This window comes from Drosophila teissieri, chromosome 2L, assembly GCF_016746235.2.
Source record: "Drosophila teissieri strain GT53w chromosome 2L, Prin_Dtei_1.1, whole genome shotgun sequence".
Taxonomy (NCBI): domain Eukaryota; kingdom Metazoa; phylum Arthropoda; class Insecta; order Diptera; family Drosophilidae; genus Drosophila; species Drosophila teissieri.
In genome coordinates this window covers 3,779,223-3,803,229 of record NC_053029.1, presented here as the reverse complement: position 1 = coordinate 3,803,229, position 24,007 = coordinate 3,779,223, and the positions used below count along the sequence as shown (strand labels likewise).

At 39.8% G+C, this 24,007-nt stretch overlaps 19 protein-coding genes across 21 annotated transcripts in view; 13 read left to right on the top strand and 6 right to left on the bottom strand.

The window, feature by feature from the left end:
* The first annotated feature begins 24 nt into the window (after nt 1-24).
* LOC122618044 lies at nt 25-568 on the top strand. The gene is made up of 2 exons (XM_043794169.1): nt 25-184; nt 324-568. Exons 1-2 carry the CDS (start codon nt 31-33, stop codon nt 533-535), a joined length of 366 nt encoding a protein of 121 aa, XP_043650104.1. The 5' UTR covers nt 25-30; the 3' UTR covers nt 536-568.
* Nucleotides 569-1,630: 1,062 nt separating this feature from the next.
* Nucleotides 1,631-2,933, top strand: LOC122624801 (boophilin-G2). Its single transcript, XM_043804506.1, has 2 exons — nt 1,631-2,251; nt 2,553-2,933. Exons 1-2 carry the CDS (start codon nt 2,158-2,160, stop codon nt 2,762-2,764), a joined length of 306 nt encoding a protein of 101 aa, XP_043660441.1. The 5' UTR covers nt 1,631-2,157; the 3' UTR covers nt 2,765-2,933.
* A 132-nt stretch (nt 2,934-3,065) lies between these two features.
* On the bottom strand, nt 3,066-3,586 carry LOC122624806 (chymotrypsin inhibitor SCI-III). The gene is made up of 2 exons (XM_043804520.1): nt 3,406-3,586; nt 3,066-3,340 (listed from the first exon to the last, which is right to left on the bottom strand). The coding sequence occupies exons 1-2, from the start codon at nt 3,485-3,487 to the stop codon at nt 3,168-3,170; spliced, it is 255 nt and encodes an 84-aa protein (XP_043660455.1). The 5' UTR covers nt 3,488-3,586; the 3' UTR covers nt 3,066-3,167.
* Nucleotides 3,587-5,328: 1,742 nt separating this feature from the next.
* On the bottom strand, nt 5,329-5,757 carry LOC122626693. The gene is made up of 2 exons (XM_043807055.1): nt 5,619-5,757; nt 5,329-5,553 (listed from the first exon to the last, which is right to left on the bottom strand). Exons 1-2 carry the CDS (start codon nt 5,680-5,682, stop codon nt 5,393-5,395), a joined length of 225 nt encoding a protein of 74 aa, XP_043662990.1. The 5' UTR covers nt 5,683-5,757; the 3' UTR covers nt 5,329-5,392.
* A 136-nt stretch (nt 5,758-5,893) lies between these two features.
* LOC122611695 lies at nt 5,894-6,316 on the bottom strand. The gene is made up of 2 exons (XM_043784967.1): nt 6,175-6,316; nt 5,894-6,129 (listed from the first exon to the last, which is right to left on the bottom strand). Exons 1-2 carry the CDS (start codon nt 6,251-6,253, stop codon nt 5,945-5,947), a joined length of 264 nt encoding a protein of 87 aa, XP_043640902.1. The 5' UTR covers nt 6,254-6,316; the 3' UTR covers nt 5,894-5,944.
* A 733-nt stretch (nt 6,317-7,049) lies between these two features.
* On the bottom strand, nt 7,050-7,443 carry LOC122611704 (BPTI/Kunitz domain-containing protein 4). The gene is made up of 2 exons (XM_043784979.1): nt 7,319-7,443; nt 7,050-7,255 (listed from the first exon to the last, which is right to left on the bottom strand). Exons 1-2 carry the CDS (start codon nt 7,374-7,376, stop codon nt 7,092-7,094), a joined length of 222 nt encoding a protein of 73 aa, XP_043640914.1. The 5' UTR covers nt 7,377-7,443; the 3' UTR covers nt 7,050-7,091.
* Nucleotides 7,444-7,445: 2 nt separating this feature from the next.
* On the bottom strand, nt 7,446-8,062 carry LOC122611677 (chymotrypsin inhibitor SCI-III). 3 transcript variants are annotated; one of them, XM_043784946.1, is made up of 3 exons: nt 7,925-8,027; nt 7,694-7,863; nt 7,446-7,590 (listed from the first exon to the last, which is right to left on the bottom strand). In XM_043784946.1, the coding sequence occupies exons 1-3, from the start codon at nt 7,989-7,991 to the stop codon at nt 7,564-7,566; spliced, it is 264 nt and encodes an 87-aa protein (XP_043640881.1). In that variant the 5' UTR covers nt 7,992-8,027; the 3' UTR covers nt 7,446-7,563. The 3 variants fall into 3 exon arrangements, with proteins under 3 accessions (XP_043640881.1, XP_043640873.1, XP_043640889.1); XM_043784938.1 differs by having other exon boundaries at nt 7,466-7,590; nt 7,694-7,872; nt 7,925-8,062; XM_043784954.1 differs by lacking the exon at nt 7,446-7,590 and having other exon boundaries at nt 7,612-7,863; nt 7,925-8,024.
* A 140-nt stretch (nt 8,063-8,202) lies between these two features.
* On the top strand, nt 8,203-9,054 carry LOC122611668 (spleen trypsin inhibitor I). Its single transcript, XM_043784926.1, has 2 exons — nt 8,203-8,653; nt 8,741-9,054. The coding sequence occupies exons 1-2, from the start codon at nt 8,446-8,448 to the stop codon at nt 8,914-8,916; spliced, it is 384 nt and encodes a 127-aa protein (XP_043640861.1). The 5' UTR covers nt 8,203-8,445; the 3' UTR covers nt 8,917-9,054.
* Nucleotides 9,055-9,255: 201 nt separating this feature from the next.
* On the top strand, nt 9,256-10,236 carry LOC122611664 (early lactation protein). Its single transcript, XM_043784913.1, has one exon. It carries the CDS (start codon nt 9,738-9,740, stop codon nt 10,137-10,139), a length of 402 nt encoding a protein of 133 aa, XP_043640848.1. The 5' UTR covers nt 9,256-9,737; the 3' UTR covers nt 10,140-10,236.
* Nucleotides 10,237-11,030: 794 nt separating this feature from the next.
* Nucleotides 11,031-11,490, top strand: LOC122626499 (male accessory gland serine protease inhibitor). The gene is made up of 2 exons (XM_043806782.1): nt 11,031-11,185; nt 11,254-11,490. Exons 1-2 carry the CDS (start codon nt 11,119-11,121, stop codon nt 11,433-11,435), a joined length of 249 nt encoding a protein of 82 aa, XP_043662717.1. The 5' UTR covers nt 11,031-11,118; the 3' UTR covers nt 11,436-11,490.
* A 567-nt stretch (nt 11,491-12,057) lies between these two features.
* LOC122626404 (male accessory gland serine protease inhibitor-like) lies at nt 12,058-12,476 on the top strand. Its single transcript, XM_043806652.1, has 2 exons — nt 12,058-12,217; nt 12,273-12,476. Exons 1-2 carry the CDS (start codon nt 12,151-12,153, stop codon nt 12,452-12,454), a joined length of 249 nt encoding a protein of 82 aa, XP_043662587.1. The 5' UTR covers nt 12,058-12,150; the 3' UTR covers nt 12,455-12,476.
* Nucleotides 12,477-12,631: 155 nt separating this feature from the next.
* On the top strand, nt 12,632-13,178 carry LOC122624765 (male accessory gland serine protease inhibitor). Its single transcript, XM_043804461.1, has 2 exons — nt 12,632-12,772; nt 12,838-13,178. Exons 1-2 carry the CDS (start codon nt 12,706-12,708, stop codon nt 13,074-13,076), a joined length of 306 nt encoding a protein of 101 aa, XP_043660396.1. The 5' UTR covers nt 12,632-12,705; the 3' UTR covers nt 13,077-13,178.
* Nucleotide 13,179: 1 nt separating this feature from the next.
* Nucleotides 13,180-13,594, top strand: LOC122624772 (male accessory gland serine protease inhibitor-like). The gene is made up of 2 exons (XM_043804475.1): nt 13,180-13,325; nt 13,385-13,594. The coding sequence occupies exons 1-2, from the start codon at nt 13,259-13,261 to the stop codon at nt 13,570-13,572; spliced, it is 255 nt and encodes an 84-aa protein (XP_043660410.1). The 5' UTR covers nt 13,180-13,258; the 3' UTR covers nt 13,573-13,594.
* Nucleotides 13,595-13,693: 99 nt separating this feature from the next.
* LOC122624782 (kunitz-type serine protease inhibitor 2-like) lies at nt 13,694-14,141 on the top strand. The gene is made up of 2 exons (XM_043804484.1): nt 13,694-13,819; nt 13,879-14,141. Exons 1-2 carry the CDS (start codon nt 13,753-13,755, stop codon nt 14,058-14,060), a joined length of 249 nt encoding a protein of 82 aa, XP_043660419.1. The 5' UTR covers nt 13,694-13,752; the 3' UTR covers nt 14,061-14,141.
* Nucleotides 14,142-14,867: 726 nt separating this feature from the next.
* On the top strand, nt 14,868-15,292 carry LOC122624793 (kappaPI-actitoxin-Avd3a-like). The gene is made up of 2 exons (XM_043804493.1): nt 14,868-15,004; nt 15,074-15,292. The coding sequence occupies exons 1-2, from the start codon at nt 14,938-14,940 to the stop codon at nt 15,238-15,240; spliced, it is 234 nt and encodes a 77-aa protein (XP_043660428.1). The 5' UTR covers nt 14,868-14,937; the 3' UTR covers nt 15,241-15,292.
* A 191-nt stretch (nt 15,293-15,483) lies between these two features.
* On the top strand, nt 15,484-15,907 carry LOC122626433 (kunitz-type protease inhibitor 2-like). The gene is made up of 2 exons (XM_043806694.1): nt 15,484-15,614; nt 15,681-15,907. The coding sequence occupies exons 1-2, from the start codon at nt 15,548-15,550 to the stop codon at nt 15,848-15,850; spliced, it is 237 nt and encodes a 78-aa protein (XP_043662629.1). The 5' UTR covers nt 15,484-15,547; the 3' UTR covers nt 15,851-15,907.
* Nucleotides 15,908-16,472: 565 nt separating this feature from the next.
* On the top strand, nt 16,473-16,843 carry LOC122626432 (male accessory gland serine protease inhibitor). The gene is made up of 2 exons (XM_043806693.1): nt 16,473-16,594; nt 16,656-16,843. Exons 1-2 carry the CDS (start codon nt 16,516-16,518, stop codon nt 16,841-16,843), a joined length of 267 nt encoding a protein of 88 aa, XP_043662628.1. The 5' UTR covers nt 16,473-16,515.
* A 265-nt stretch (nt 16,844-17,108) lies between these two features.
* On the top strand, nt 17,109-17,569 carry LOC122626798 (male accessory gland serine protease inhibitor). Its single transcript, XM_043807176.1, has 2 exons — nt 17,109-17,201; nt 17,400-17,569. The coding sequence occupies exons 1-2, from the start codon at nt 17,132-17,134 to the stop codon at nt 17,567-17,569; spliced, it is 240 nt and encodes a 79-aa protein (XP_043663111.1). The 5' UTR covers nt 17,109-17,131.
* A 135-nt stretch (nt 17,570-17,704) lies between these two features.
* Nucleotides 17,705-24,007, bottom strand: part of LOC122616662 (homeobox protein aristaless) — a 30,401-nt gene continuing 24,098 nt past the window's right edge. Inside the window, exons 7-8 of the mRNA XM_043792201.1 lie at nt 19,256-19,413; nt 17,705-18,979 (exon numbers count right to left, since the gene is read on the bottom strand). Of these exons, the coding sequence (XP_043648136.1) occupies nt 18,324-18,979; nt 19,256-19,413 (814 nt within the window). The 3' untranslated portion in view covers nt 17,705-18,323. The remainder of the gene's footprint in view (nt 18,980-19,255; nt 19,414-24,007) is intronic.

Genomic DNA, 24,007 nt, shown 5'->3' with positions numbered 1-24,007 from the left:
TCAGTGGGTTGAGCTCGGTAGTGTTCCCGAATGCCTCGGTTACTCAGTTGTCCGCCGCCAGTCCAGATGCCTCGACACAAGCCCGCGTCGGTGGTGCTAACGCTGCTGTTGGTGGTGCTCTTGACGCTCATCCACCACCGCCGCACAGATGCTAGATTCGTGCCCAGTCCGCCTGCGATACCCAGTGAGTATGAGCCTGATCGACGACGACGACGGGGGTGTCACAGAAGTAAACGTTGTTACCATGCCAAAGTGATTGGTTCTTGCTTTCTGCGACCCCCAAGCTAAAGTTCGTTGAACATCACTAATGATTTCATCGCTAGGTATTTGCAAAAAACCACCGCCACGTTCGGAGGGCGTTTGTGCCATTGATATCGAGGGATTCTATTACGATCCGATAACATTTGACTGTAAGATGTACAAGATCGGTGCATGCCACTTGATTCGTGGCCAGAGTTTCGGCAGCCAGCAGGATTGCGTTTCCACCTGTATCCATGGGATACGCCGGAATCATGACTTTTATGTGAACGAGTAATATAAATAAATACGTAAACAAATGTACCAGTAATGAATGAGTTTGATTCGGTGAGAGTTGATGAAATCGTCGAGAGCGGCAAACAAATTGCGTCGAAATGTTTAGTCTCAGCTGGTTGTCAATCATCCGCCCCGTTGACCTGTGACGTAATTCTGCTTTTTTTTTCATTGGTCGCACTATCAAAACGTGCGGAAATCTGTGATTGCGGTCCGTTTGGCACTCAATATTACTTAGTTATGTCAGCATATTCCTATGTTACCCTGGAATAAAAGAAAAGTCGCATAGCTCTCGTAATTCTTGTGATTGTACTTTATGTAGGTGATGTTATGTATTTCGAGCTACATAATCATGGCATATATATTTGAATTACTTTAGGAAAATTCATGAATGATTATGAATCACACGAACATTGGTTAATGCAAACGTGAATACAGTGCAAAATCTAAAAGCCAAAGCAAACACTTTTGTTTTTGGCTTTACATCATTACAACACTGCAATCTTTATTGCTGTTTATGTAGATGATGCATCTGATAATACCAAGTAAATACGACTGATGCATCTATTTACTTAGGGCATAAGTAGTTCGTTGCGTATACGTCACGTTGGCCTTATCAGCCGTGCACCTCTCTGCGTTCATCTTAGCCTTCTGCAACAGGCACTGGCCGGATTTAGCTGGAATTCGAGGAGAGTAGACCTCAGTACGATCATCATCGATCGATCTCTCGTGCAAAATCGCAGGTTTCGATGCTGAATCTTATCAATTAACACACACAGAGAATGGCTTGATGTTTTATTTGAATTCTGCTATATGCTCAAACAAATAATATTAATAATATTCCGAAAACCCAAAAATATTAGCAGCAATTATATTAGCAATATTAAAGCAATTAAAATTGCTTATGCAGAATATACGTTCAAGTAGTAGGACTTGCCCTACGAATTGTGAAAATGTTAAAATTACTTTACTTTTGTTCGGTGTAAGTTTTAATTCTCTGAGCAGAATTCGAATCAGCAGAGCTGCTGGCAGAGGCACTCCGATTACAAATGTGTGCCTCGGATGCCTTTTGTTCGAGGTTTCAAGTCGAGTTCGCGACTCGACGTTTAGTCAGTGACCAAGTGTGTGGTGAACCAAATCCGTTTCTTCATCCATCGAAGGATTTCCATAATTTCAAAACTGCGCTAACAAAGTCCAAGAAAACTTGCAATAGAACCCTGGAGTATTCCCTATCTGTATCTTCCCAACTGGCAACAACTGCAATAAAGATCAAGCGCATTTTTTCGGCTGGGTTTTTGCACTCTAGATGAACTTTGCCAAGCGACGAGTATAAAAAACTCATAAAAGACAGCGGAATTGCAAAAAGAAAATAAATAATTGAGCAGAGCAGACGGATCGGCCGATCATCCATATAATATAGGCTTTCAATCACTGTGGAATCGGACACATTCCGCACTGCCTCTTATATATGGCGAGCTGCTGCGCATTTGTGTTTGTCCTGAACCAGACTGACATCATCGGGGCCAAGGAGCAAAGCCGAGCTGCAATACAGAGTTGACCAACCTGAGCCACAGGACTCCATTCCGAGGAACTACCAACCAGAGCACTTTCAAAAGTTTGGTCACAATGGCCAACCACAGTCAGCTGAGGATCACCATTGCAGTTTGTGTGATTTTGGCCATTATCCTGGACCAACAATTCACTGCAGAGGCTTTCGTTCGTAAGTATTCAGAGATTTCTCATAATCAATCAGTAAGAATATTGTAAAAATTTATAACATGATGTTGGGTTATCTGTTTTTCAACCTGTCAATGCCAAAACTCTGAGGGCAATGACTTGGCATTACAAATTGAAATTCCTATACCCCAAACTAAATTCTGTAAATTTTTGTCATACGGTTTCTTACTTTAGTGCCATAACATCGTACATATTATGAACATTACTAAATTGAAAGTAATTTAAATTAATGTTTAAACTTTATGCTCCAATATGATATAAATGTTATTTGTGCCATGTTGCAGGAGATTCGTGCCAGATGGAGCCGAGTACGAATGGAGTGTGTGGTCCTACCACCGTGGGAATATTTTACGATCCGGAGACACAACGTTGTCAGTATAGGGGATGCGGCAATCGAAAGCTCTTCCGAACCCTTGAAGACTGTGAAAAGATTTGCAACAATCCGCGGCACGTGAAGCGGCGCAACAATGCAAAGGCCAATGAAACCTCACATTGAATGCATTGTTAATTTAAACGTGGCTCGTTTAGTGGAATGTAATTATATTACTTTTATATTCGATGTTTAAATTGGTTTAAACTGAGAATAGTAAGCTTATTGTGATCCATTTTGTATATGATCTTTAAAGTGGATTTTATACTCGAATAAAAGTGTAGTTTGTAATATATATTTGTTAGTTTGACAAATAGTAATTACCAAAATTTAGAGTCCAGTAAATGGAATCAGAGTAGCAACTTCTCTTCCCTTAACCTTTCGATTTAATATCTAAGATGTAGCCCCATTTATTCAACTTGGAATATATAGAAACATAACCGCCAGTTTGTAGTTATTTTTTTAACTATGAGTTTGGCTTTTAACTTTAATGATAGCTATGGTAACTGTGACATTTCGGCTGACATTCTCAAACATCACGGCAGTTGAACTCGCACTCAGCTTTGGTGCCAAATCGATTGTCATTGCCGCCACAACCGCCGTAGATGAAGGGTTCGCAATGGCGCTTTATGGGATTGTAGGCATAGCTCTCCACGTATCCAAAGCACCGACCACTGATCATGGGCTGCAGGCACAGTTTCACTATATGGATTATATGAATATCACCGATTAGTGTGGCGTTTACTTCCGATCTTCGCTGTAATTACCTCTTTTGGAGGCCGCCCCTGAATGGTGCGGAATCAGCAGGAGGAGGCCAACAAGTAGAAGCCACTGCCAATGAGCCGGCATCTTGACATCTAGACTTGCTGATCGGTGGTACCCTCGACTTCCACTTGCACTTGCGATGTTCAACCGTCACGTTCTTGGGCCCACAACTCACTGAACCGCGCTCTCTGAGCATTGATTTCTGTGTTTACAAATGCCTTCAAACGCTCATACCTCATACCTCGTACCCGTTTTGTTGCCAATATTCAACATTGACCAAGTTAACAAGTGGCGATGGTTTAGGCCAGCGCAAAAGTAGAATACCCTACTTTTTAGCTATTTTAGGTCTCTGCATTTAGATTTCTGTATGTATAAGCAAACATAAGCTGTATAAGCTACATTTAAGCAAATCATTCTGAAGACAAGCCGGGTGGGAAAATCGAAACTCCCCATCGCATACCCTACAGTAGCTCCAGTAAAAAATCACTCTCGCGGAGATGACGTAAAAAGACTGGGCAGAAGGCAACAAAAACATGTTCCGCATTTCAATTGGCAACAAAGCGGCTCTGCCAATACTTTGAAATCAACTACGACTTGGTTAGGTGTATGGATTGACAGCCAGAAGCGCGATTTCAATTTCAATATAGGTTTCGCTTTCAACTTGCCCGTGCAGCCCATGAAATACCCAGTGATATTACGAATAAAATTAATAATATTTTATAAGAATTAGGACAAGGGCTTATTGCAGTCGGTGCTGTTATCAAAGAATCTAACTAAATACAATAAAAAAAGAACAAATTATGAAATTATGAATTTCCGAATTTCATGGAAAATCTCAGTGCACGATAGTGTAATCCCACCCTTCTGAGAACAACGAACTTAATACAATAAAAAAAGAACAAATTATGAAAAATAGCTAAACAAGCATTTCTGTTTAAAAACATACCATTCCCTCCGAAGACCTCATTAAATAACACTACAAATAACAAGATTTTATGTAGGGTCTTCATTTTGGAAGTTATTTTGCTGTTAAGCAAATAAGAAGGCAACATTATTTCCCCAGTTTTTTCTAAACGTGCTGGAAAACTAATCAATTTTATATGCAATTTGCATTAAAATTAAAAATGTCTAGTACTTGAAAACGTTTCAAAGGCAGAACAGCCCTTCCACATTTGAATGTGGACTTGACTTGTTATGCATAATTAATTTGGCCAAGTAATAGATGCCGTTTTGACGTTTCTTCCAACTGCACAAATATGTCTGTAATTTAGTAATTAAACGCTGCTGACGACGAGCACCAATTAACGTCCGGGGCTCAATTATTTCAGGCAAATTAAACAGCTAACTGAATTGTCACCCCGCACATCTGACATTTTGGCCACTCAATCAGGCCCGAAATGTTCGACCCTCTCATGTGTGTGCGAATGGGCTAATGAATAAATAGCACGGCAGTTTGACAGGGCCCAAACTCCTGGAGTTCTGAAGCTCGAGCATTGGAATTATCGTTACATCATCATCGCCGAGCGATAATTCAATTTGCACTGCGAATTAACACCTGGCATCGCTTCAGTTTCAGTTACAATCTCTGTTTCTGTTTCTGTTTCTCCTGCTGACCATCTTGTCTTGTCCAGCATTCTGGCCCTAATGTTCGGCTCTAATTATCGCCCTTGCCCAGAACTTGAGTCCTTTCCCATCCTGTCAGCACACAATGCAACTTTAATGAGCCCCACAAAGTGCCACACACACTCGCAAAATAATAATGGAATATGAACCTATTGGACATGGCCCTGACATTCGCATTTATTATGCAAATTGCTTGCAGTTTATGGCTCAGTTTAGGGTGCCACTTGGCCAATGCCGAGCCATATACATAATGCAGTTTATTTATGTATAACTTACGTCCCAAAAACTCGCACACTGCATAATTTCAACAGGAATTGATTTTGAGTTTTATTAAAATCACAAAGTATAGATAGATTAAAGGCTATGTTAATCGAAATCTATACAATTGGCCTGGCAGTCCATTAAGTGTTTGAAAAAGTTTCCTCTTCCGGAGCAGGGACCAGTTATCCTTACACATCTACGCTTTCTCGGTATGAAGGAAAAACCCTTGCACTTTCCCACAAAAGAGGTCTTTATGAAACATTTGGCTTAAACAAAGGAATGTGTGGGTTTAATACGATTTGGAGTATACAGATTTGTTTATAAAACTTACGGTTTTGCGAGGTAATCGAATCAAACAAACAACATAATATGAGCACTATATAGATCGATCTCATCTTTAAAATCAATTGCTGCCTCTTTCCCCTGACTTCATGATATTAATATTTTCAAATAGGTGTAACGTTGGCTAATAATCGTAGTATCGGTGGCTAATTAAATTAGTTCTAGCTCAGAATTAATTATATAAAATAAGGTAAAAGAAAAGTAACACAAAAATAATTTTATATAACACCGATTTATGTATTTGTAATTCATTTAACAAATGTCTTCAATCTGTTCATACTTTTTAATCATTGAAGTATGTACAAAACATTTGTGTTAAATATTTCTTGGCTTTAAGCATGCTTCTTCGCAGGAATCTTGGTCAAAGAAAAAATTATCCGTTCCCATACACCGAAGAACATTTCGACGGCATACATTCCTATGAGCATCATAGGAAAATCCTCGAGCGAGGATTTTACAAAATCCATAAGATCTAGGAAAGAGTTTGCACTTGTGCGAAACTAAGTGAAAATAAAAAACTGAATAGTGTTATGGTTAGCACTTACGATCTCTATAGGACATCACAACCCCTAAAAGGATTATTAGTAAGAAAGAAACGCAAAACGAACTCTTTAGTGAACTCATAATAAAAACTCTGATTTAATTGGTTCACTTTTTAAAGGACCATAAATAAAATAAGGTAATAAAATTAGTTTCACGTGTTACTGTCAATTTGTTTGCTAAACAATGCGGTTCTGATTGAAATGTTTACTCCAAAATATTTTCATAGAATAATAAGATATCATTTTAGTTCCCACGCTCAAGAATAAATACACTTAAAAGGCCTGATAATTGGTTTTTAACGGGTAAAGCATATTTTTTTTTACAAAAAGTTCATTCTAATTGCATTTCTTTCGGTTTTTATAGTTTTTGTGACTTTTTACAACTCATAAAATACACTTAAGGCACTTCCAACTATTAATAGCTATTTTTCTGGCACCAATTCGGGTAAAAGTAGGCTTGGGCGTGATTTGCACATTGATTCACAGGAAATTTTGTCACGGAAAAAATTTTCGGTTCCCTCACAAGAGCCAACAATTGGAACGCACTCACTTATGAAAGCTATGAAGGTAAATCCGCGTGCGTGCATTTTACAGCTTCCCCAGAATTTGGGCTTAGATAAGCAGACGGCTGAAGGAAAGGAATATTTAAAGTAGTTGTAATGTTTTTCCTCAACACTTACCTGGACTAGGGTATATGTATCCCATTCCACACCCAAAAAGGGATATTAATAACACAAAAATACGAAGTGACCACATCTCATGAATGTGGTCTCATGATCAAGTGGAAGTGTTTTTTATAGACATTTAGCAAAACTAATAAAATTAGTTTCAGATATTACATGCTAGAAATGTGTTTTTTTTTTTCAAAAAGATATGGCTCCATATGATTGAAAACATTTTCAAATCTTAAAACGGTTTAACTATTGCTTGCACTTGGCTTCGCATTCCTCTTTTTTGGTAAAATGATTACCATTCATAAGGCATCCCTGCCAGAATACACAGTCGTTACTATTTTCGACGTAGGAATAGAGGTCTGTCAATTCCAGGCATGATCCTTGCACAAAAGGTTTAAGATTGCAATCATCTAAGAGTATAGATTACATTATTAGGTGATCAACATGAATGAATAGTTCTTCTTTGCACTCACTTCCTTTTAAGCCTGGCACTAAAGCTAATATGGTGTAGATCAAAACAAATACTTTCATCCTCAATCTGTGTATACTCAGAGTTAAACAACTGAAGTGAAACTACCAATATCGGGCTGAAAGCTCACCTTTAACCTTTTTCTGAATTATCCGAAACTAATTAATTAGTTATGAAATTATTTACATTATAACCATTCGCTTGTATGAAACTACAATAAAGAATGCCATCAAAAAGTAGGCAATCTTTCTAGCACCATAAGGGTATTCCACTGCCCTGCAATCACACATTTTGATATAAATACCAGCTATTAATATATTAAATAACAATCAGAATTGTTTTACACTATCGAAGGCTATGTGGAATTATTTTTGCACACCTCTTCGCAAAGGGCTTTGGTTTTAAACCTATTTTCGTTGCCACCACAACCGCCGTAGGAGAACTCCACGCATTCGTTTCTGTCTGCATGATAGGAAAACCAATTCGAGTAGTGCGCACAGGACATAACTTTTCCAAAGCCATCAGCCGCCGGCGGAAGTTGACAGTTTTCTACAAATTCTATTATTTGATATATAAGGGATTGGTTTTTAATGAGGAAAAGCACACTAACCATCTGCTGGTTTCCCATTAACACCAGCTAATATAATGAAAAAAAAAAACAATATCTTCACGGACATTATTTTCCAGGTAAAACCTTATTTAGATTGAATACCTTTCTCGTGGAAGATGTCTCTACCAACCTGTATAATTCGCAATGGACTGGCTTAAAGTGTGACAAATTGAAAAATCCACCAGTGCTACAGTTCTATTTTAAATGTTAGGGTATCGGACTTTGTTTATTTTATTCAACTGAAGTTTGTCGGTATTATTATGTGGAAATATGCGGCATATTCATGTGCCATCTGTTTGCTCTGTGGAAATTCATTAATTAATCTCATCTGCGCTCAACACGGCGTATGCGCAATACGAGCTTAACTCACACATGGATGAGCAGAGAGTGAGCAAGTGATTTAATTTGTACGTAATTGGTCGTCTAAGCGGAGCATATAGAACTGGCATATAGAACTTTCGGACCAGTTTCAGTTCTCAGTCGTTGCTTTTAACGTTCAGTTATCAGGTTTCACACACAGAATGCTCCTACGGATGACCCAGTTTCTCTGCCTTGGGGCACTCGTATTGCTAAGTCTTATGCAACTCACGCAGGCAGTGGCCACTCCCAGTAATAATGATAACAACAATATCAAGCCAAAGGCTGTGGCTCAGGTGCAGCCTGGAAATCCATCGGGAAATAAGCCTGCAGTTGCCACAACTACAGTCAAGCCACAGAGACTGGTACCAGGTTCGTTTATTTAAGAACTGATCTCAGCAAAGGCACAAAAGTATTTGAAATGCAGCTTGGATCCTTATTAAATTCCCTAATTTATAGATCCCAAGTGCCTGCAGCCCTTGGAAGTTGGTCCGTGTCGCATGAACCTGGAAAGGTTCTACTACAACAAGGATAAGAAAGCCTGCGAGACTTTCAAGTACGGAGGATGTCGAGGCAACGACAATCGTTGGGGATTCCGACAAACTTGCGAGGAAGCTTGCATCCCCAAGAAGTGATCAATTGATGGTTGAGATTCATCAATCGAGATTGTTGTTAAATTTTAAATACTAGATGAAACTATTTCTTGTTGTACTTCAAAATAATTGTTTTAAATGGTTTTTTGCCAATGCGAAATATAAACTTGTTATAATTAACTAATTAGAAGTTAGCAGTATATCAATATAATTTATAATTGGAGTTGCGAAAATGAGTGCTCTATTTTCCACTTAGAGGCGCAATGGTGAAAATGACTCGATTATTAGAACCGCAAACGAAATCAATTTGTAAAAAAGCTTAAATTGCTTACTAGCAGTTAATCTAAGTCTTGTGATGCTTTAAAGCTTAGGCAATTCTAAAGATACCCACATACATTCACCACTTCAACAGTCAATCAGTTAACCAGTTTATAGGTAATTCAGTTAGATTCCCTATCCGCCTACCAAACGTGATTTGGCTTGCTAAAATTGTCACACCGATCCGGAAACAACTTGGAATATGATTTTATGGCCAGCATTATGATTGACTTGCCGGTGCGTTGAACTGCAACTGAAGGTTGGGCTGCGAAAGCTTCTCTAGAGCTGTCAGTGCCAGGTGATATGGATATAGACATGGATATAGACGTCAGAGAGGCACCTGCGTGATTTACATAGGGCGTCGAATCAGTTGGACAAACAAGCTGACGCTCCGAAAAGTGAAGTAAACAAAAAGAGGCAAAAACGGTGGGCAAAAACCCAGCCGAGTGAGTACGTGAGTAAATCAGTTCGGACGGATAGTATTTAAGCCCCAATAGCCGAGCAGGTCGCAATCATTCGCTCATCATCCACTCAACGGAATCGAAATGTGCTTCAGATATAGCTTCAGTTTCATAGTTATCGCGGCTGTTCTGCTTCTGGCAGCCGGAACTCGGGCAGCTCCCTCGGATGTGGTGGTGGAGAAGGCGGAGGATCCCGTGGTGGCCAATCCCCAGCCGGATGCCAGTGAGCTCACTGTTCCGGAGGACTGCCATCAGCCCAAGGAAACCGGTCGCTGCTTCGCCCTGTTCTACCGATATGCCTACAACGTGGATACCCAATCCTGCGAGGAGTTCGTCTACGGAGGATGTGCCGGCAACAAGAACAACTTCGAGTCCAAGGAGCAGTGCGAACAGGCCTGTTTGGCCAAGTCGGCGGGCTCCACCACCACCGACTCAACCACCGAACAAAACAGCGAAGTGACCACCGAAACTAGCACTTCGTCTTAAGAACTTGTATTTACTTTGTTTATAATTTATTTGCCATCCAATTTCATCAGCCGTTTAAGCGCTACGCATTATTTCACTGAGTTGATTTTTTGAATATTTTGATTATACTTTTTAAATAAATATACCATTGTGATTTATAAATATATCTATTTCGTTTTACTTGGACACCTGGCAAGAAAAGATTCTGAAGTAGTAGTATCTAGATATAATAGTATCTAGATATAATAGTATCTACATATAATAGTATCTAGATATATTAGTATCTAGTATAGATACTATAGTATACAGTAGTATATTGATACAGTAGTATGTAGATACTGTAGTATGTAGACCCATTTGTCAATGGTGGTGATTAAGTAAATCTCAGAAGGTCATTAATTCCGAAACCAGTCCCACTTACAAAAAATTGAGTCATTAATACGAGATTTTAATTAATCCTGGGAACTCAGCAAGTGCAAACAATAGTTTCGATCAAATATGACCGAAAATATAACCATGTATACTATTATTATGAAATGATTCGTATAGGTTTCTTGAACAAACATAACAACAGGATTCTCACTCCGTGTTCATAAATCGCAGATAGTCTGAAAACAAAATTTATACATATACTAAAGAGATAATAATAATTAGAGAGATAATCTGACAAACCCACTTCCGAATGACAAATCGGTGCCTAATCGTATTTACTTTATTCAGAACGTAGTTCCAGATTTATTTGCTATCCCGCCATTATTTTCACTACAAATACAAACACAAACACAAAGTCTCGTCTGTTTATTTGGTATATTTTTCACGAGCACTTGTTAATGAACCGAAAGTTCATGTGCACATAGATAAGATCCCCCATACAATTGTATGTAGTTCCCCTCTGCAGATCGGCATCGCGTATATAACCTAGTGCTACACCTCCGATTGGCATTAGTCGTTCCACGGAATCTGACAGATACTCATATAGTTTTTCTAAATCGCAATCAGTATGAAGTTCATTGCTGCCGTCTGTTTGATGTTCGCCCTGCTGGGTGTGGCCCTGGGCCTCAAGGATCGTAAGTTGGAAGCTGTTTCGGGAAATCGAAACTATTGTAATTCATATTCCTATCTTTCTTTCTATTAGCCATCTGTGGACTGCCCCCTAATGCTGATGGCAATGGCCTTTTCAAGTGCGCCGCTTTTATGCCCAGTTTCAGCTATCATCCCGAAAGCAATTCGTGCGTAAATTTCGTCTACGGCGGATGTGGTGGCAATGAAAACCGATTTGGAAACCAGGAGCTCTGCGAACAGAAGTGCAAGGAATAACTTTAACGACCTCTATACCATAAAAAATATTCAATAAATGACTTTCAATAATTAACTTTTTGTACGACTCCTTACTTTATAATTGTTCACCTCATATACAGAAATAGCATTCTTGCTTTCTAGCATTTTAAGCACAGTATAAGTTGCTGAAATAATTAAGGGACTAGAAAAGGTTTTTAATGAGAATATAGTTACAGTAAGCTTTTATTACTGCTATAAAGTGGTGTTACCATAATCAACTTAAAATTGCGTGGAATATTTAAAATCTTATGAAATGGCTTTTAAGCTTTATTATCTTTTGACTCACACCGCATGTGAAATATTTTACATGATGTTTGTAATTAAAGTGAGACACTTCCCTTTTCCAATCGATAAGAGAACCCGACCATAATTACAACACTTGTTGATCTCATTGTTTATTTCATTTGATACTATAATTGTAATGTGGGGGCTTTCCCTTTCAGGCGGCCAGTAAACAAGGTGGCTTCTGGGAAGCCGACGAAAGTAAACAACGCGGCAAAAATATTTACATAGATCGGTGCGAACTTTTGTGGAGATTTCCCAGTCATAAGTGAGCTTGAGTTGTTTGTCGTGCAATCACAGTGTTTAATGGGCTCGGCGATTAGCCGAAAGTCAATGCAATAGCATGGCTACGTATATATTTGCCTGATTTAGTCGTTCAGCAGTTTAGTTCACTTTGAAATCCCTCCGAATTATGAAGCTGTTGATCTTGGTTTTTGTGTTTGTCACTTTTGTGGCCAACGCCTTGGCGCTGAAAAATGGTTTGTGAAATGCTTTGTTCCTAAATCAACTCAGTGTGTAATCTGAAACTTCCAGCCATCTGTGGTCTACCCCATTCCCTAAACGGCGATGGCAGAATCTCCTGTGAGGCCTATATACCCAGATGGTCCTACGATGGCGATCGAAACGAGTGTGTTAAATTTATCTACGGAGGCTGTGGTGGCAATGAGAATCGCTTCGATACGAGGGAAAACTGTGAAGACAAGTGTTTGCAATAAAATGAAGTGAATTCAAAATTAAGAGCTTTTGTATTTCCGTTTGGGATTTCCATGTACTTGCTTTGGCACAATCATTTTTTGATTAGCCAGCATTATCTGAACTGAACCTATAAAATACATATATTATATAATTATAAAAGAGAGTCCGATTTCAATTTCCAATTGGGGACACGCATTTCTATTTTGCACTCCCGATAGGCAACACTTGATCAACGAACTCGGTACACATTGTTTTCGAAACTGAAGTTCCAATGAGACTAGTGGTTTTTGGCTGTCTGCTGCTTGCTGTGGAGATCATAGGCTTGTGTCTCAAGGATCGTAAGTCGAGCATTTACATAGCGAAGTATAATAAATTGTTTATGAAATGTGAAAATTTCCATTAGCTATTTGTGGAGAACCGCCTGCACAAAATGGCATTAATTTCATCACGTGCGCCGGCAGTTTTGAAAAGTTCAGTTACCATCCGCAGACTCGATCGTGCCAGAAGTTTGATTACGGCGGCTGTTTTGGAAATGCGAATAGTTTCGACTCCCTACACGAATGCGAAGAGAAGTGCAAGCTAGACAATGATTACATGAATGTAAATCGTTATTATTGTCCATATACATGGAGCCGAGCATAAATACTTATTTAGGAACCTCGAAAATGTAAATGTATACGTGTTTCTTAGAAAATATTCAATGTGAATAGGCGATAAGACGACAGTTTATTGTAATGATGCGGCTATAAAATACCCGAAACTTGGTGTAACAGCTTTAGTTTATTTCTTTCTACTTCAGCTACAGGTTCGAATTATTTTCCACAATGAAGCTAATCATGTTCCTGTTAGTCTTCATCGCCTTTGCGGCAAGTGCCCTGGCTCTGAAAAATGGTATGGCAAGCACATTCTACTTGGAGCGTCCTTTGTTGAATTCAATTCATATTATACAGAAATCTGTGGCCTTCCGCACTCTCGAGATGGTGATGTTGAACGTAATATCGCCTGCGAGGCATATTTTCCCAGTTGGTCCTACGACTCTAGCAACAAGAAGTGTGTGAAATTCATCTACGGAGGATGTGGTGGCAATGCGAATAGATTTGGTACGAAGGAACGTTGTGAAGAAATGTGCTTGGAATGAAATGTATTTGGGACATGGTCAATAATACGATTTTTAAGAATTATTGAATTGTGTAAAATCTTAATTTGTTCAGATTTACCGCTATGGCTATGCTATGGTTATAAAATACGCGATGTGATTCGTTTTGGTTTCAGAAGTTTTTTTGCCTTAGTTAGTTAAAGGTTCCTATTATTTTTCGCCATGAAGCTGCTCATCCTACTTTCTGTGTTCATCGCTCTGGCAGCAAATACTTTGGCTCTGAAAAATGGTATGGCAGGCACATTCTACTTGCATCGTCCTTTGCTAAAATTTATTCAAAATATACAGAAATCTGTGGTCTTTCCGAGCCTAGTAATCCTAATAATACAGTCCTCTGCTTCATACAAATTACAAGTTGGTCCTACGATATTAACCACAAAAAGTGCGTGAAATACAACTACGGAGGATGTGGTAGTTCTGCAAATATATTTAGTTCGAAGGAAAAATGTGAGAAAATGTGCTTGGAATAAAATGTTTATAAGTAAAGCCCAATATAGTATGTCGAACAGAGAAATATAATTTGAATTTCCATGCAAAAAATAAAAAAAATATATAAGAGATTTTTTTTACTTCGCCAGCTGTAAGCTCTCAGATTTTACAGATTAAGGAGAACTTTGTTAACTAATTCTGTAAAATCTTAATTGCCTCACATTTAATGGTAGACATGGATAGACATTTAATGACATGGATATATAATAGGCGACCGGCTTCGTTTTGGTTTCATACTTTTTTTCCTTAGTCAGTTGATGGTTCCAAATATTTTTCGCAATGAAGCTGCTGATCCTCCTTTCTGTGTTCATCGCTTTGGCAACCCATTCTATGGCTCTGAAAAATGGTATGGCAGGCACATTTTACTAGGATCGTCCTTTGCTGAAACTTATTCAAATTATATAGAAATCTGTGGTCTTCCCCACTCTAAGCAAGGTTTTGGTGGTAAGTTCATCTGCTTAGCATATATGCCCAGTTGGTCCTACGATTCTAACAACAAAAAGTGTGTGTATTTCATCTACGGAGGATGTGGTAGCAATGCAAATATATTTGATACGAAGGAAGATTGTGAAAAAACGTGCTCGGAATAAAATGCTTATAAGTTAAGGCACAAAGCAATAAAATTTGAATTTCCATGCAAAAAATATAAATATAAGAAAAATAAAATATAAGAGATTTTGTTTTACTTCGCCAGCTGTAAACTTTCAGATTTTACAGATTAAGGGGAACTTTGTTAACTAATTATTGGTAGACATGGATAGACATTTAATGACATGGGTATATAATAGGCGTCCGGCTTCGTTTTGGTTTCATACTTTTTTTGCCTTAGTCAGTTGAAGGTTCTTCTTATTTTTCGCCATGAAGATGCTGATCCTCCTTTTTGTGTTCATCGCCTTGGCAAGCCATTCTATGGCTCTGAAAAATGGTACGCTTATATGATTTTATTTGATAGTTAATCTCCCCATTAACACTTATTAATGTTTTATGTTTGTAGAAATTTGTGAATTACCCCGCGATCCTGGTCCATGCAGGGCATTTATTGAACGTTGGACTTATGATTCTCGAACAAAAGAATGCAAATACTTTATCTACGGAGGATGTGGTGGCAACGCAAATAATTTTTATTTCAAGGAACAGTGTATAGATAAGTGCGTGGAATAATGTCTTTATCATAATATCTGTAGAATAAAGATTGTATGAGTACGAAACACAACACACTGTTCGTTTAAGTTTGAGAAACGTTTAGTTAGCGTTACCAGTTCTCCAATCTTTATTGGATTTTCTTTCTTTTAAGATCTTAGAAAACCTTTCGACCTCTTTACTAATTACAACTGGAAATGCGTACATTTTTCACACTTGAGAGCAAGCTGCATGCTATATGAATACGAGTATAAAATGCGCGACGCGGTCATTTGTATTTCAGAATTTTGTTGACTACGTCAGTTGAAGGTGGCAAATATTTTTCGCCATGAAGCTGCTGATCCTGCTTTTTGTGTTCATCGCTTTGGCAACCAATTCTTTGGCTCTGAAAAATAGTAGGCTCATATTATTTTGGATTGTTAATCGCCCTATTTGCACTAATTAATATCTTATGTTTGTAGTTGAATGTGGATTACGCCCTGCAGCAAATGGCCGTTGCCTGGCATTATTCCGAGTGTGGACTTATGTTCGCATATTTAACAGATGCATTCCTTTTAACTACGGAGGATGTGATGGCAACGAAAATCAATTTGATTTCAAGGAACAGTGTATAGATAAGTGCGTGGAATAATGTCTTTATCATAATATCTGTAGAATAAAGATTGTACGCGTACGCAGCACAACACAATGCACGTTTAAGAAACGTAGAAAAACGTTTCATTAGCGATACGAATGCTAATGTCATTTCCATAATGGATTTTCAAATTTTTTTATGATTTTAGAAAACTGTTCGACCTTATTACTAATTAAAACTGAAATCGTATGTTTTTCACACTTAGCGGAGAGCTGTTTGCATTTGGATATAAAATACGCGACGGATTAGATATCGGATATCGTATCTTTCTAAAAATAATAATACAGATCGCCATCGAAACTTTTTCGATAAGAAAAGTTGTAGCAATTATTTAAATGATAGGGTATTCGTATATAAGAGCACAAAACTCACCTAATCGAATGTATGGCGCAATCTGAGCTTGATGCCGATACTGTTTGTAATTTAGCCTGAAGTACATATTACTTGTACTCTTTTATGTGCAAATAGAATAGATGTGCAAATGGACGGACTGATCTGTACTTGTGTGACAGTTCTTTGCTATCTGCCTACATTCTATATGTAGACTATGCAAGATAAGCCAAAGCCCGTTTCCTCCCGATTTCTAGGTATATGTACAGCTCTATAAAACGCTGGTCAGGCATTGTGTGGCCTACCAGAGTTCAACTGGAGTTTTGTTCAAAATGAAGTATATTGCCTTTGTTGCCATCGCCATACTGCTAAGTCTGTCCAGGAGTCGTTGCTGGGTGGACGCCAAGCCAGGTGAGTAAGCTGATCCGATGGCTACCAAGCGCTAAACTATGGATGATTCCCGATCCCGCAGAGATGTGCCAGCAGCCTTCGGGGATGGCGGGCATGGCACAGGATGGAGCTGCCTGTCTGGCTTACATGCCCGTCTGGACATATGATGCCACCAAGAACGCCTGCACCGAATTCATGTTCGGTGGCTGCGGTGGAAACTCCAATCAGTTCTCTAACCAGCGAGAATGCGAAAAGGCCTGCAAGGACTAAAGCAGCAGCGAAACGGGCAAAACCCACCACATGAAGCGAAAACAATTTTGTAACCGAAACGCCAAAACAAACAATCGGCAATCTTGTTTCGCAATATTGCCAAAAAAATAAAAACTTTACTATACTATCAAGGTTTGTTGTTTTTGTCAGTGCTCGAAGAGCTGACCCTCGTCGATTGATAACCGATCCGGTTTTTGGGGCAAAAGTATATAATACGGTCAGCATCACGGATCGCTCAACAGTTCGGTTTGAGATCTCGAAAAAAACGCAAACCCAAGCAAAATAAAGATGAAATACCTAGCAGTTTTGGCGCTACTCTGCTGCTTTTTGGGATCAGCCTTGGCGGCTTTGAAAAACCGTAAGTAATTCCGGAGAAACTGCTCAAATTCATCAGTATCAGTAGTAAATAGGTTCTATTCAATTGCTTGGGTTCATGGTAATGTAGTTTATACCAAGAAATTTTGAATTATTTTCGTCTGCAGTTTGAAAATAAGCCTTATTGGTACAGAATTTACTTAGTATGTTTCTAATAAACCGTTTTAAATTTGACTTGCAGCAATCTGTGGCGAGGAGTTCGGCGTCCTTGGTAATTGCCGTTCCATTCAAAACAAGTGGACCTATCGCAGGGATACCAACGAGTGCATCAGCTTCAATTACTCCGGCTGCCAAGGAAACAATAATCTATTCGACAAGAAGGCCGAATGCGAAAAGGCCTGCAAAATTTAAGTGCCCATTTAAGTTACACATGAATAAAGAAAAAACGGTTTTGTTATCCTAATGTGATCATCTTTATTGTTTTCTTTATGAACTCGTTTAATATTTATTAATATTGGTTTGGCGGTTACTATAATTAGTGTTCGATTCAGTGTCATAGGCTAGGCTATATGTGTTCGATTCGTTAGCTATATCTATGTATATACTGTAGTTTTTAATTGGTATGTATATGTATGTATATATATTGTATTAGATTTTGTATATATGTTCATATGCATTCGCGTGTTAATTAATATTGTTAATCATTGGAGTTGTTGCTCGGCCGTTGCTGATTATGTTGGATTCAATCAGGGGTTATCTTTTCGCGTTTAAACTGCCAGAAACAAACAACAGCTAATTATCATTCTAACGTACCTAAGATTTTATTAAAGTGCAGCCGTTTATTTTTTTTTTCCTTTTTAATTTTTTTTCTCTTGTGTTTTACGTTTTGTGTGTTTACGTTTCCTATACTTGGTTCAATTAAAGTTAGGCTAGAGCTTAGTCTACTATTAAACTTTAAAATGTTCTCATTGTTTATTGTTACAAACGGGCTGGCTTGGGTATTTCATTGCAAAGATTTTCTCGGACTTTCTTTGGAGACTGGAAAATAAGCTGGCCTAAAGTTTGTACAAATTTATAAATCTGCCAAATAAAATACCCAGCTGTTGCCTTCTTCACAAAATTTCATTGCACACTCTGTTTGTGGTTTCCTCTGCCAACTCTTTGCTTATTCCATCTTGGTTAGCACCACGTTGCCATTCAATGAACCCGATCCTGCGATCGTTCCTGATCCTGGCGAGCCGTCGGCAGCTGCCACGCCCCCCGATGACTGCTGCGTGGGCGTGGTTGGTGGCGACAATGTTGCATGCTGCTGCTGCTGCTGCTGCTGTTGATATGCCACTGCCGATTCGGCCAGATCCAAGAGTGCGGCCGATGAACTGCCTCCTGCCGCACCCAAACCCGATCCCGATCCCGATCCTGAGCCCGGACCCAGGCCATTCATGGTCATGTCCTGGGCCTCGTGCTTCATTCGCATCGTGTTGTTATTGTTGTGATTGACCACATGCTGCCCCAAGGCCGGGTGGTGGGCGAAGGACAGCGGTGGCAGATGCAGTCCCGGAAAAGCCAGTCCTGCGGCAGCTGCCGCGTGCAGCGATTGCAGCAGTGCCGCCGAATGTTCCTGCGCCTTGCGCCGCAGTTCGGCCACCGAGTTGGACCGCGGATCGTGGGCGGATCCCTGGCCGGAGGACTTTGGTGACTCCGGCGAACTGGCCGCCGAGCTGCTGCTCACCGGAATGCTCAGTGGAGCCACCACCGATGAGCCCGGTGGCGGCGGCGGCTTCAGGGAGCAGCACGAGCACAGGCTCTGGAATGGAGAAACACCTAAAAAAAAAGAAGATATTTATATTATTATTACAGATAATGTAGAAATGCCTCGAAAAAGGTGAAAAAAGCAATGGCAATTAATTGGCTTAGATGGGATTAGCTGATTTTCAATACAGTTAAACTTATTGGAAATTCTAGATTAATATTTTGTCTAGCTAAAGACAAGCCGGCAGATTTGATTATGATGTATCTATGCCGCACTCCGGCTAATTTGATTAGACTGAAGTGATTTGGAATGACTTTGCCACTGATCGATGGGTGCGGCAGACTCACCTTTCAGTCCCGGGAAAAGCGGCTGATGGCTGAACTGGGCGGCCAAGTGGGGTGGCAGGAAAAGCGGTGGGTGGTTGGCGCTACGCTGGGCCGCCGCTGCCGCCGCCGCTGCTGCCACGGCGCTCTGCTCACTCAAAACTGGGCGAAAGCCGCAGTTGCTGCAAGTAAACAGTTAAGAGAAACAAGTTATTAAAAATATATAGATATACATATATTATCTGGTCTTAAAAACTAGAAACTATCTGCACTTTCTTCCACAGTTTACTCGTATAGACATTCATTTACGAATGCAACAGCTGAACGTAAAAGGCGTAAATACCATATGTAAATATATATAAAAACTCAAAAGCGAAACACCACAGCACACAAGGCAAACAAAAACAGCAAACAGCGTTTTAATTAACGCTTAATTGAAATAAATTAAAACATTTTTATGCGTAATTGCATTATTATTAATGAACCCAAATATTTTGTATGAGTGCGCGGGTGCGGAGTGCGGGGTGTGGGTTGTGGGGTGCATAATCAACACCCAGTTGTCATTTTTGTGATCGTTTTAATTGAATGAAATATTACGCTTAGTCGCATGTCAAGGCAAATGGGAATGAATAAAAAACGACACAGACACACAGGCACCAGCCCAGAGTCGAACAATAAAAACATTTAATGCAATTTGAAAATTTTAATTGATAAGTGAGACAACGTTTTGTGGAATTGGTAAATTTCTATGACTCGCATAATCCCCATTAATAAAATTATTGAACATACATAATATATATGTACACACAAATTTTTATTAGAAATAATTGCGTATCATCAGCGAGAGCGAAACTTTAGTTCAAGTTTTTCCAATGCCCGTGGAATAAGGGGGATAAAATAAATGCAATTTCCATTTGTTCAAATTTACATTGAGCCTGCGGCTGCCGAGGGAAATGTGTCTGAAATTTGATAATTCCAGCAGAAGATGGGGCTGCTCTGTGGTCATAACAAATCTCTGGAAATGCTAATCGAGTTGGGGGGACTTACGAGGATTTTCCAGCGCGGAAAATGACAGGCAGACCTCGCGAATGGCGACCACAACCGCCGAGAAAAATGAACCACAAACGTCGCGGCCACTGTCGCTTTTAATTCTCTTCGCATTTCACTTTTCATTTGTCCCCCTGCCGAAGCATTTTTTCCCTTCATTTTCCTAAGCTCCTCATGTTTCTGGCTTTCCCTTAGCAGCCACCCACAGTTGGTCGTGATTTTTGTCGAGTTTTCCTCGTTTTCTCTGGCCTTGCTTCGTTTTTTTTTCGGCAGTTGGAAAAACGCAAAACGCTTGGCCGCTTGAAACGGAATTTTCGATGAGTTAATTGGATTTTTTGCTGTGTTCCACAATGATGGTTTTGTCAATTTTCCATTTTTGTTTTCATTTTAAGTTAGAACTTGAAAAGGAACAAAAATATTGCACTTGAAATTATGAGTGGTTATATAGGGAGATTGGGAAACCCATTAGGATTTCAAATGCTTACGAAATTTAAGCTCATTACAAAAAAAATTCTATAATATCCGTTTGCTTTGTGGAAGATCTATGCGTTTTATTGGAAAGTCAACTATTCATCATCGCACACATACATACTCGCCCCTTGGCTCCTAATTAAGCTTCGAGCCAAAAAGCAAAAGTCCAGATGAGAAAGCTCAAACAGCAGCCATAGGAAAAACAACGCAGGCAAACACTCGGGCGCAGACAGCCCCCCTTTTTGGCCCCAACCCCCCTCTAGTTGCGAAAAAAGCAGTAAACTTAAATGTTTGCGTATAATTAAGCACTCATCCTTTGGTCGTAATTAAATTTTGCATGTGCACATCCAGCAGATGCTGGATGCTGAATGTTGAATGTTGGATGTTGGATGCTGGATGGACCCGAGAGTCTGAAGCTTGGGGCTTCGTTCTAGAATAGCTCTCTCCTTTTCCGCCCCCTTTTAACCCCACTATCCCCGTCTCGCTTTGCCAGCTAAGCCTCTCTCTTTCGCTCTGCTTTTTTTTTGGGGACTAGCTGAAATATGCTAATTGCTATAGGCGACTTTGCTGCACTGGGAGATAAACTTATCACAAAGATGCAAATATTTTTATTAATTGTTTCAAGTTCACAGAAATATGATAGCATTTGTATGTGCCTAAGAGTACGCAGCACTCTTTAGTGGTTAGGGTTTCTTACTACCTCTTTTCCCAGTGCATGGAGCTGAGAACGGGGGGCGTTGCCGTGTCCCACGCCCACTCAGCTGCCGCCGCCTTAATTGCTATACTCATAGACCCCCTGCCGCCCCAACATTTCCCTCTCCCTCTAATTAAGACATTCACAAGCTCGAGTGTTGTCGTTGAGCTCGTTAGTTAGTACATAACTTTTCCTCCGGGCAGCAAAGAGATATGGGGGAAAAGTCGGAGAAAAGTCGGGGAAAAGTCGGGGAAAATGGGTAGAAAGGGAGGGGGGCTATGTCAATGTCAATCTTGGGGCCTCCATCTCAGTTTCCACCTTGAGTTGCCGCAGAAGTTTTTCTTAAAATTTTCGCACTTTTCGCAGATTGCATTTAACGAAGGATAAAGTTTTCACGACTTGACATGCACATGGAAAATTCACCCCTTTTTCTCCTGGCTCGTGTGTGTGTGTGTAATTAGTCGGGCAAACATTTTAATGCTTTACGCAATTCCAACAAATTAAACTCGAGCAATCAACACCTACACGGGCTTAGCTTTCCCGCTGCTGCCCGACAAGGCAAACTCAATTTCCGCAAAGTGTATCTTTTTCCACGAAACTTTTCGGATCCCCCCTCCTGTCCTCGCTGCTCCACATAATGCTTATTATATTAGGCTGCCCGAAAAGTTTGGAAGCACGAAGGCAGCTTATTTTAATTGCATGATGAATATTAAAATATTTGCGTAATTTATTATTCAAGCATTCGCATTCGTGCGCGCAGCATAAGCGCTCGTTGTATCCGCACACCTGAATTTCACCTGGAATGTGGGTAGATATTTATATATATATAGAGTTAGTATATACTGGGGGGTACACATCATTTGTGGAACTCTCTATGCGGATTTTCGGGGGTAGATTCCCACGGCCGAACTACGTACATATTTAGTTATTTGTGCATAGAGAATTTTGTGGCGGGGCGAATAAAGTGGAGTGGAGCTCAGAGATTTGGGGCTGCTGGCTGCTGGGTATTCAATTAACATTTTTAACTGGAAACTTATTCCAGCGAATGATTATGCGTTTTTGGTTTGAGGACTTCTTTTATGGCAAATGATATTTGTACATATTTAATACATGTGTTTAAACCCTCTGATAAATGCCTTGCCTTACAGTTGGCTTCTTTTATCGCCAGCGCAGTTTAAGTATAGCCTCACAATAAAAACTGCACTCAAGTGTTTTTGAGTCGTTGCATAATTTGTATAATTTTGTTTTTGCAAAAAAAATGGCCCTGAATAAACTCGTTTTTCGCCAAATATGGATGGAACTTCAAGAGTCTCCACTTGCGTCACCGCCAACGACCTTGGCCAAGTGCGAAACAAGTGCGGATTAGTGCTCCGTAATTATTTATTTAGTTGTTGCGATTGCCCCATTTGCATAAGATATGCGAGAGCCAGAGGAAAATGCCATCCGATTGCCTGACTAATGTGATGATAAATGCTTGCGATGATGCGCTTCACTTCAGATCGAGAGATTCGTTTGTTCGTTTGTCCTGATGCTGATGCTGATGGATGGCAAGGACATCCGGCATTTGAATAACAATATCACAGGCGGCGAGAGATGTCACTTCGTTCGGAGTGCTCGAGATGTTCGAGATTGCGAATTGATTTGGTCAACCGTTACAGCAGCAGAAACAGCAGGGATTCGGGTGAAATGATTCAGCAATCGGAATAGAAATCGGAATCTGAATCGCAACGCGTGCCCCTTCGCAGTGGGTTGTCCTTGGTCCTGCCAGCCGGATCCTGTTCTTTTTATTGTGGTGTAATGTTTGTTGTTCCAGCGCGTTGACATGTGAGCCAATACTTTTAATACCCACTTATATTCCCTTTTCCTTTTTTGCTGCCCACCCATGGCCTCTTTGCCGTCCTGATGAGACCGCCCACCGATAGAGGAAAATCATTTGAGGGGAAGTCTCTGCCAACAAAAAAAGGAAGCCTTTTGTGCGTTTCTGGGCTGGTGGCATATGGTTAGAGCATTCTCCGCAGAAGAACTCAAACGACAAACAAAACACCCTCGTTTACGCCCAATTTAATTTTCAAGTAGCTTTTTATGGCCTTGTGGCCGGGATGGGCATTTTTGAATTTCAGATCTGAATAGCTAAAAGCGAATGGCATAATGGAGTTAATAATCTTTTGAATTGGAAATGAAGTGAAATATAAGCAGCTAGCTATGAGATAATCATAAAGATTATTATCCAGAAAAACACTTAGACTAATGTAGTATTCTATACAGAAAAGCCATTCTGAACTCACTTAGAAGATGGTCTCTTAGAATTCTATTGACAAGATATCTTTTTAGCTACCTTACTTGGTGAATAGCCATATCCAAACTCATTAGTTGGTAAGCCAATTGATAAGCTTCTGTAGTGGCAACAGATTCCACCCCTGGTCATAACCGTTTCAGCACCCTTAGTCGATCCCTCCCCCTTTTCGGCCAGTGTAAACGATTATAAACCCAACGATCTGCTAATTGCCTGCGTGTCATTAAGCCTCCACTTACAGAGGAATTAGACAAACAAACAATAAAATTGA

Excerpts from the sequence above, each read along its gene's own strand:
- LOC122611664 (XM_043784913.1), top strand. The coding sequence starts at position 9,738 with ATGTGCTTCAGATATAGCTTCAGTTTCATAGTTATCGCGGCTGTTCTG.
- LOC122624772 (XM_043804475.1), top strand. The coding sequence starts at position 13,259 with ATGAAGCTAATCATGTTCCTGTTAGTCTTCATCGCCTTTGCGGCAAGT. Across the intron at positions 13,326-13,384 it reads TGCCCTGGCTCTGAAAAATG|AAATCTGTGGCCTTCCGCAC; the intron begins GTATGGCAAGCA and ends CATATTATACAG.
- LOC122624765 (XM_043804461.1), top strand. The coding sequence starts at position 12,706 with ATGAGACTAGTGGTTTTTGGCTGTCTGCTGCTTGCTGTGGAGATCATA. Across the intron at positions 12,773-12,837 it reads AGGCTTGTGTCTCAAGGATC|CTATTTGTGGAGAACCGCCT; the intron begins GTAAGTCGAGCA and ends AATTTCCATTAG.
- LOC122626433 (XM_043806694.1), top strand. The coding sequence starts at position 15,548 with ATGAAGCTGCTGATCCTGCTTTTTGTGTTCATCGCTTTGGCAACCAAT. Across the intron at positions 15,615-15,680 it reads TTCTTTGGCTCTGAAAAATA|TTGAATGTGGATTACGCCCT; the intron begins GTAGGCTCATAT and ends TTATGTTTGTAG.
- LOC122611695 (XM_043784967.1), bottom strand. The coding sequence starts at position 6,253 with ATGAGTTCACTAAAGAGTTCGTTTTGCGTTTCTTTCTTACTAATAATC. Across the intron at positions 6,130-6,174 it reads TGTGATGTCCTATAGAGATC|TTTCGCACAAGTGCAAACTC; the intron begins GTAAGTGCTAAC and ends ATTTTCACTTAG.
- LOC122624806 (XM_043804520.1), bottom strand. The coding sequence starts at position 3,487 with ATGCCGGCTCATTGGCAGTGGCTTCTACTTGTTGGCCTCCTCCTGCTG. Across the intron at positions 3,341-3,405 it reads AGGGGCGGCCTCCAAAAGAG|TGAAACTGTGCCTGCAGCCC; the intron begins GTAATTACAGCG and ends TAATCCATATAG.
- LOC122626499 (XM_043806782.1), top strand. The coding sequence starts at position 11,119 with ATGAAGTTCATTGCTGCCGTCTGTTTGATGTTCGCCCTGCTGGGTGTG. Across the intron at positions 11,186-11,253 it reads GGCCCTGGGCCTCAAGGATC|CCATCTGTGGACTGCCCCCT; the intron begins GTAAGTTGGAAG and ends TCTTTCTATTAG.
- LOC122626404 (XM_043806652.1), top strand. The coding sequence starts at position 12,151 with ATGAAGCTGTTGATCTTGGTTTTTGTGTTTGTCACTTTTGTGGCCAAC. Across the intron at positions 12,218-12,272 it reads CGCCTTGGCGCTGAAAAATG|CCATCTGTGGTCTACCCCAT; the intron begins GTTTGTGAAATG and ends TGAAACTTCCAG.
- LOC122624793 (XM_043804493.1), top strand. The coding sequence starts at position 14,938 with ATGAAGATGCTGATCCTCCTTTTTGTGTTCATCGCCTTGGCAAGCCAT. Across the intron at positions 15,005-15,073 it reads TTCTATGGCTCTGAAAAATG|AAATTTGTGAATTACCCCGC; the intron begins GTACGCTTATAT and ends TTATGTTTGTAG.
- LOC122626798 (XM_043807176.1), top strand. The coding sequence starts at position 17,132 with ATGAAATACCTAGCAGTTTTGGCGCTACTCTGCTGCTTTTTGGGATCA. Across the intron at positions 17,202-17,399 it reads CTTGGCGGCTTTGAAAAACC|CAATCTGTGGCGAGGAGTTC; the intron begins GTAAGTAATTCC and ends TTTGACTTGCAG.
- LOC122626432 (XM_043806693.1), top strand. The coding sequence starts at position 16,516 with ATGAAGTATATTGCCTTTGTTGCCATCGCCATACTGCTAAGTCTGTCC. Across the intron at positions 16,595-16,655 it reads CTGGGTGGACGCCAAGCCAG|AGATGTGCCAGCAGCCTTCG; the intron begins GTGAGTAAGCTG and ends CCGATCCCGCAG.
- LOC122611704 (XM_043784979.1), bottom strand. The coding sequence starts at position 7,376 with ATGAAAGTATTTGTTTTGATCTACACCATATTAGCTTTAGTGCCAGGC. Across the intron at positions 7,256-7,318 it reads AGTGCCAGGCTTAAAAGGAA|ATGATTGCAATCTTAAACCT; the intron begins GTGAGTGCAAAG and ends CTATACTCTTAG.
- LOC122611668 (XM_043784926.1), top strand. The coding sequence starts at position 8,446 with ATGCTCCTACGGATGACCCAGTTTCTCTGCCTTGGGGCACTCGTATTG. Across the intron at positions 8,654-8,740 it reads GCCACAGAGACTGGTACCAG|ATCCCAAGTGCCTGCAGCCC; the intron begins GTTCGTTTATTT and ends CCTAATTTATAG.
- LOC122624782 (XM_043804484.1), top strand. The coding sequence starts at position 13,753 with ATGAAGCTGCTCATCCTACTTTCTGTGTTCATCGCTCTGGCAGCAAAT. Across the intron at positions 13,820-13,878 it reads TACTTTGGCTCTGAAAAATG|AAATCTGTGGTCTTTCCGAG; the intron begins GTATGGCAGGCA and ends CAAAATATACAG.
- LOC122624801 (XM_043804506.1), top strand. The coding sequence starts at position 2,158 with ATGGCCAACCACAGTCAGCTGAGGATCACCATTGCAGTTTGTGTGATT. Across the intron at positions 2,252-2,552 it reads CACTGCAGAGGCTTTCGTTC|GAGATTCGTGCCAGATGGAG; the intron begins GTAAGTATTCAG and ends GCCATGTTGCAG.
- LOC122618044 (XM_043794169.1), top strand. The coding sequence starts at position 31 with ATGCCTCGGTTACTCAGTTGTCCGCCGCCAGTCCAGATGCCTCGACAC. Across the intron at positions 185-323 it reads CAGTCCGCCTGCGATACCCA|GTATTTGCAAAAAACCACCG; the intron begins GTGAGTATGAGC and ends TTTCATCGCTAG.
- LOC122626693 (XM_043807055.1), bottom strand. The coding sequence starts at position 5,682 with ATGAGATCGATCTATATAGTGCTCATATTATGTTGTTTGTTTGATTCG. Across the intron at positions 5,554-5,618 it reads TTCGATTACCTCGCAAAACC|CCAAATGTTTCATAAAGACC; the intron begins GTAAGTTTTATA and ends CCTTTGTTTAAG.
- LOC122611677 (XM_043784938.1), bottom strand. The coding sequence starts at position 7,991 with ATGTCCGTGAAGATATTGTTTTTTTTTTTCATTATATTAGCTGGTGTT. Across the intron at positions 7,873-7,924 it reads TAATGGGAAACCAGCAGATG|AATTTGTAGAAAACTGTCAA; the intron begins GTTAGTGTGCTT and ends ATCAAATAATAG. Across the intron at positions 7,591-7,693 it reads CCAAAGCCCTTTGCGAAGAG|GGCAGTGGAATACCCTTATG; the intron begins GTGTGCAAAAAT and ends GTGTGATTGCAG.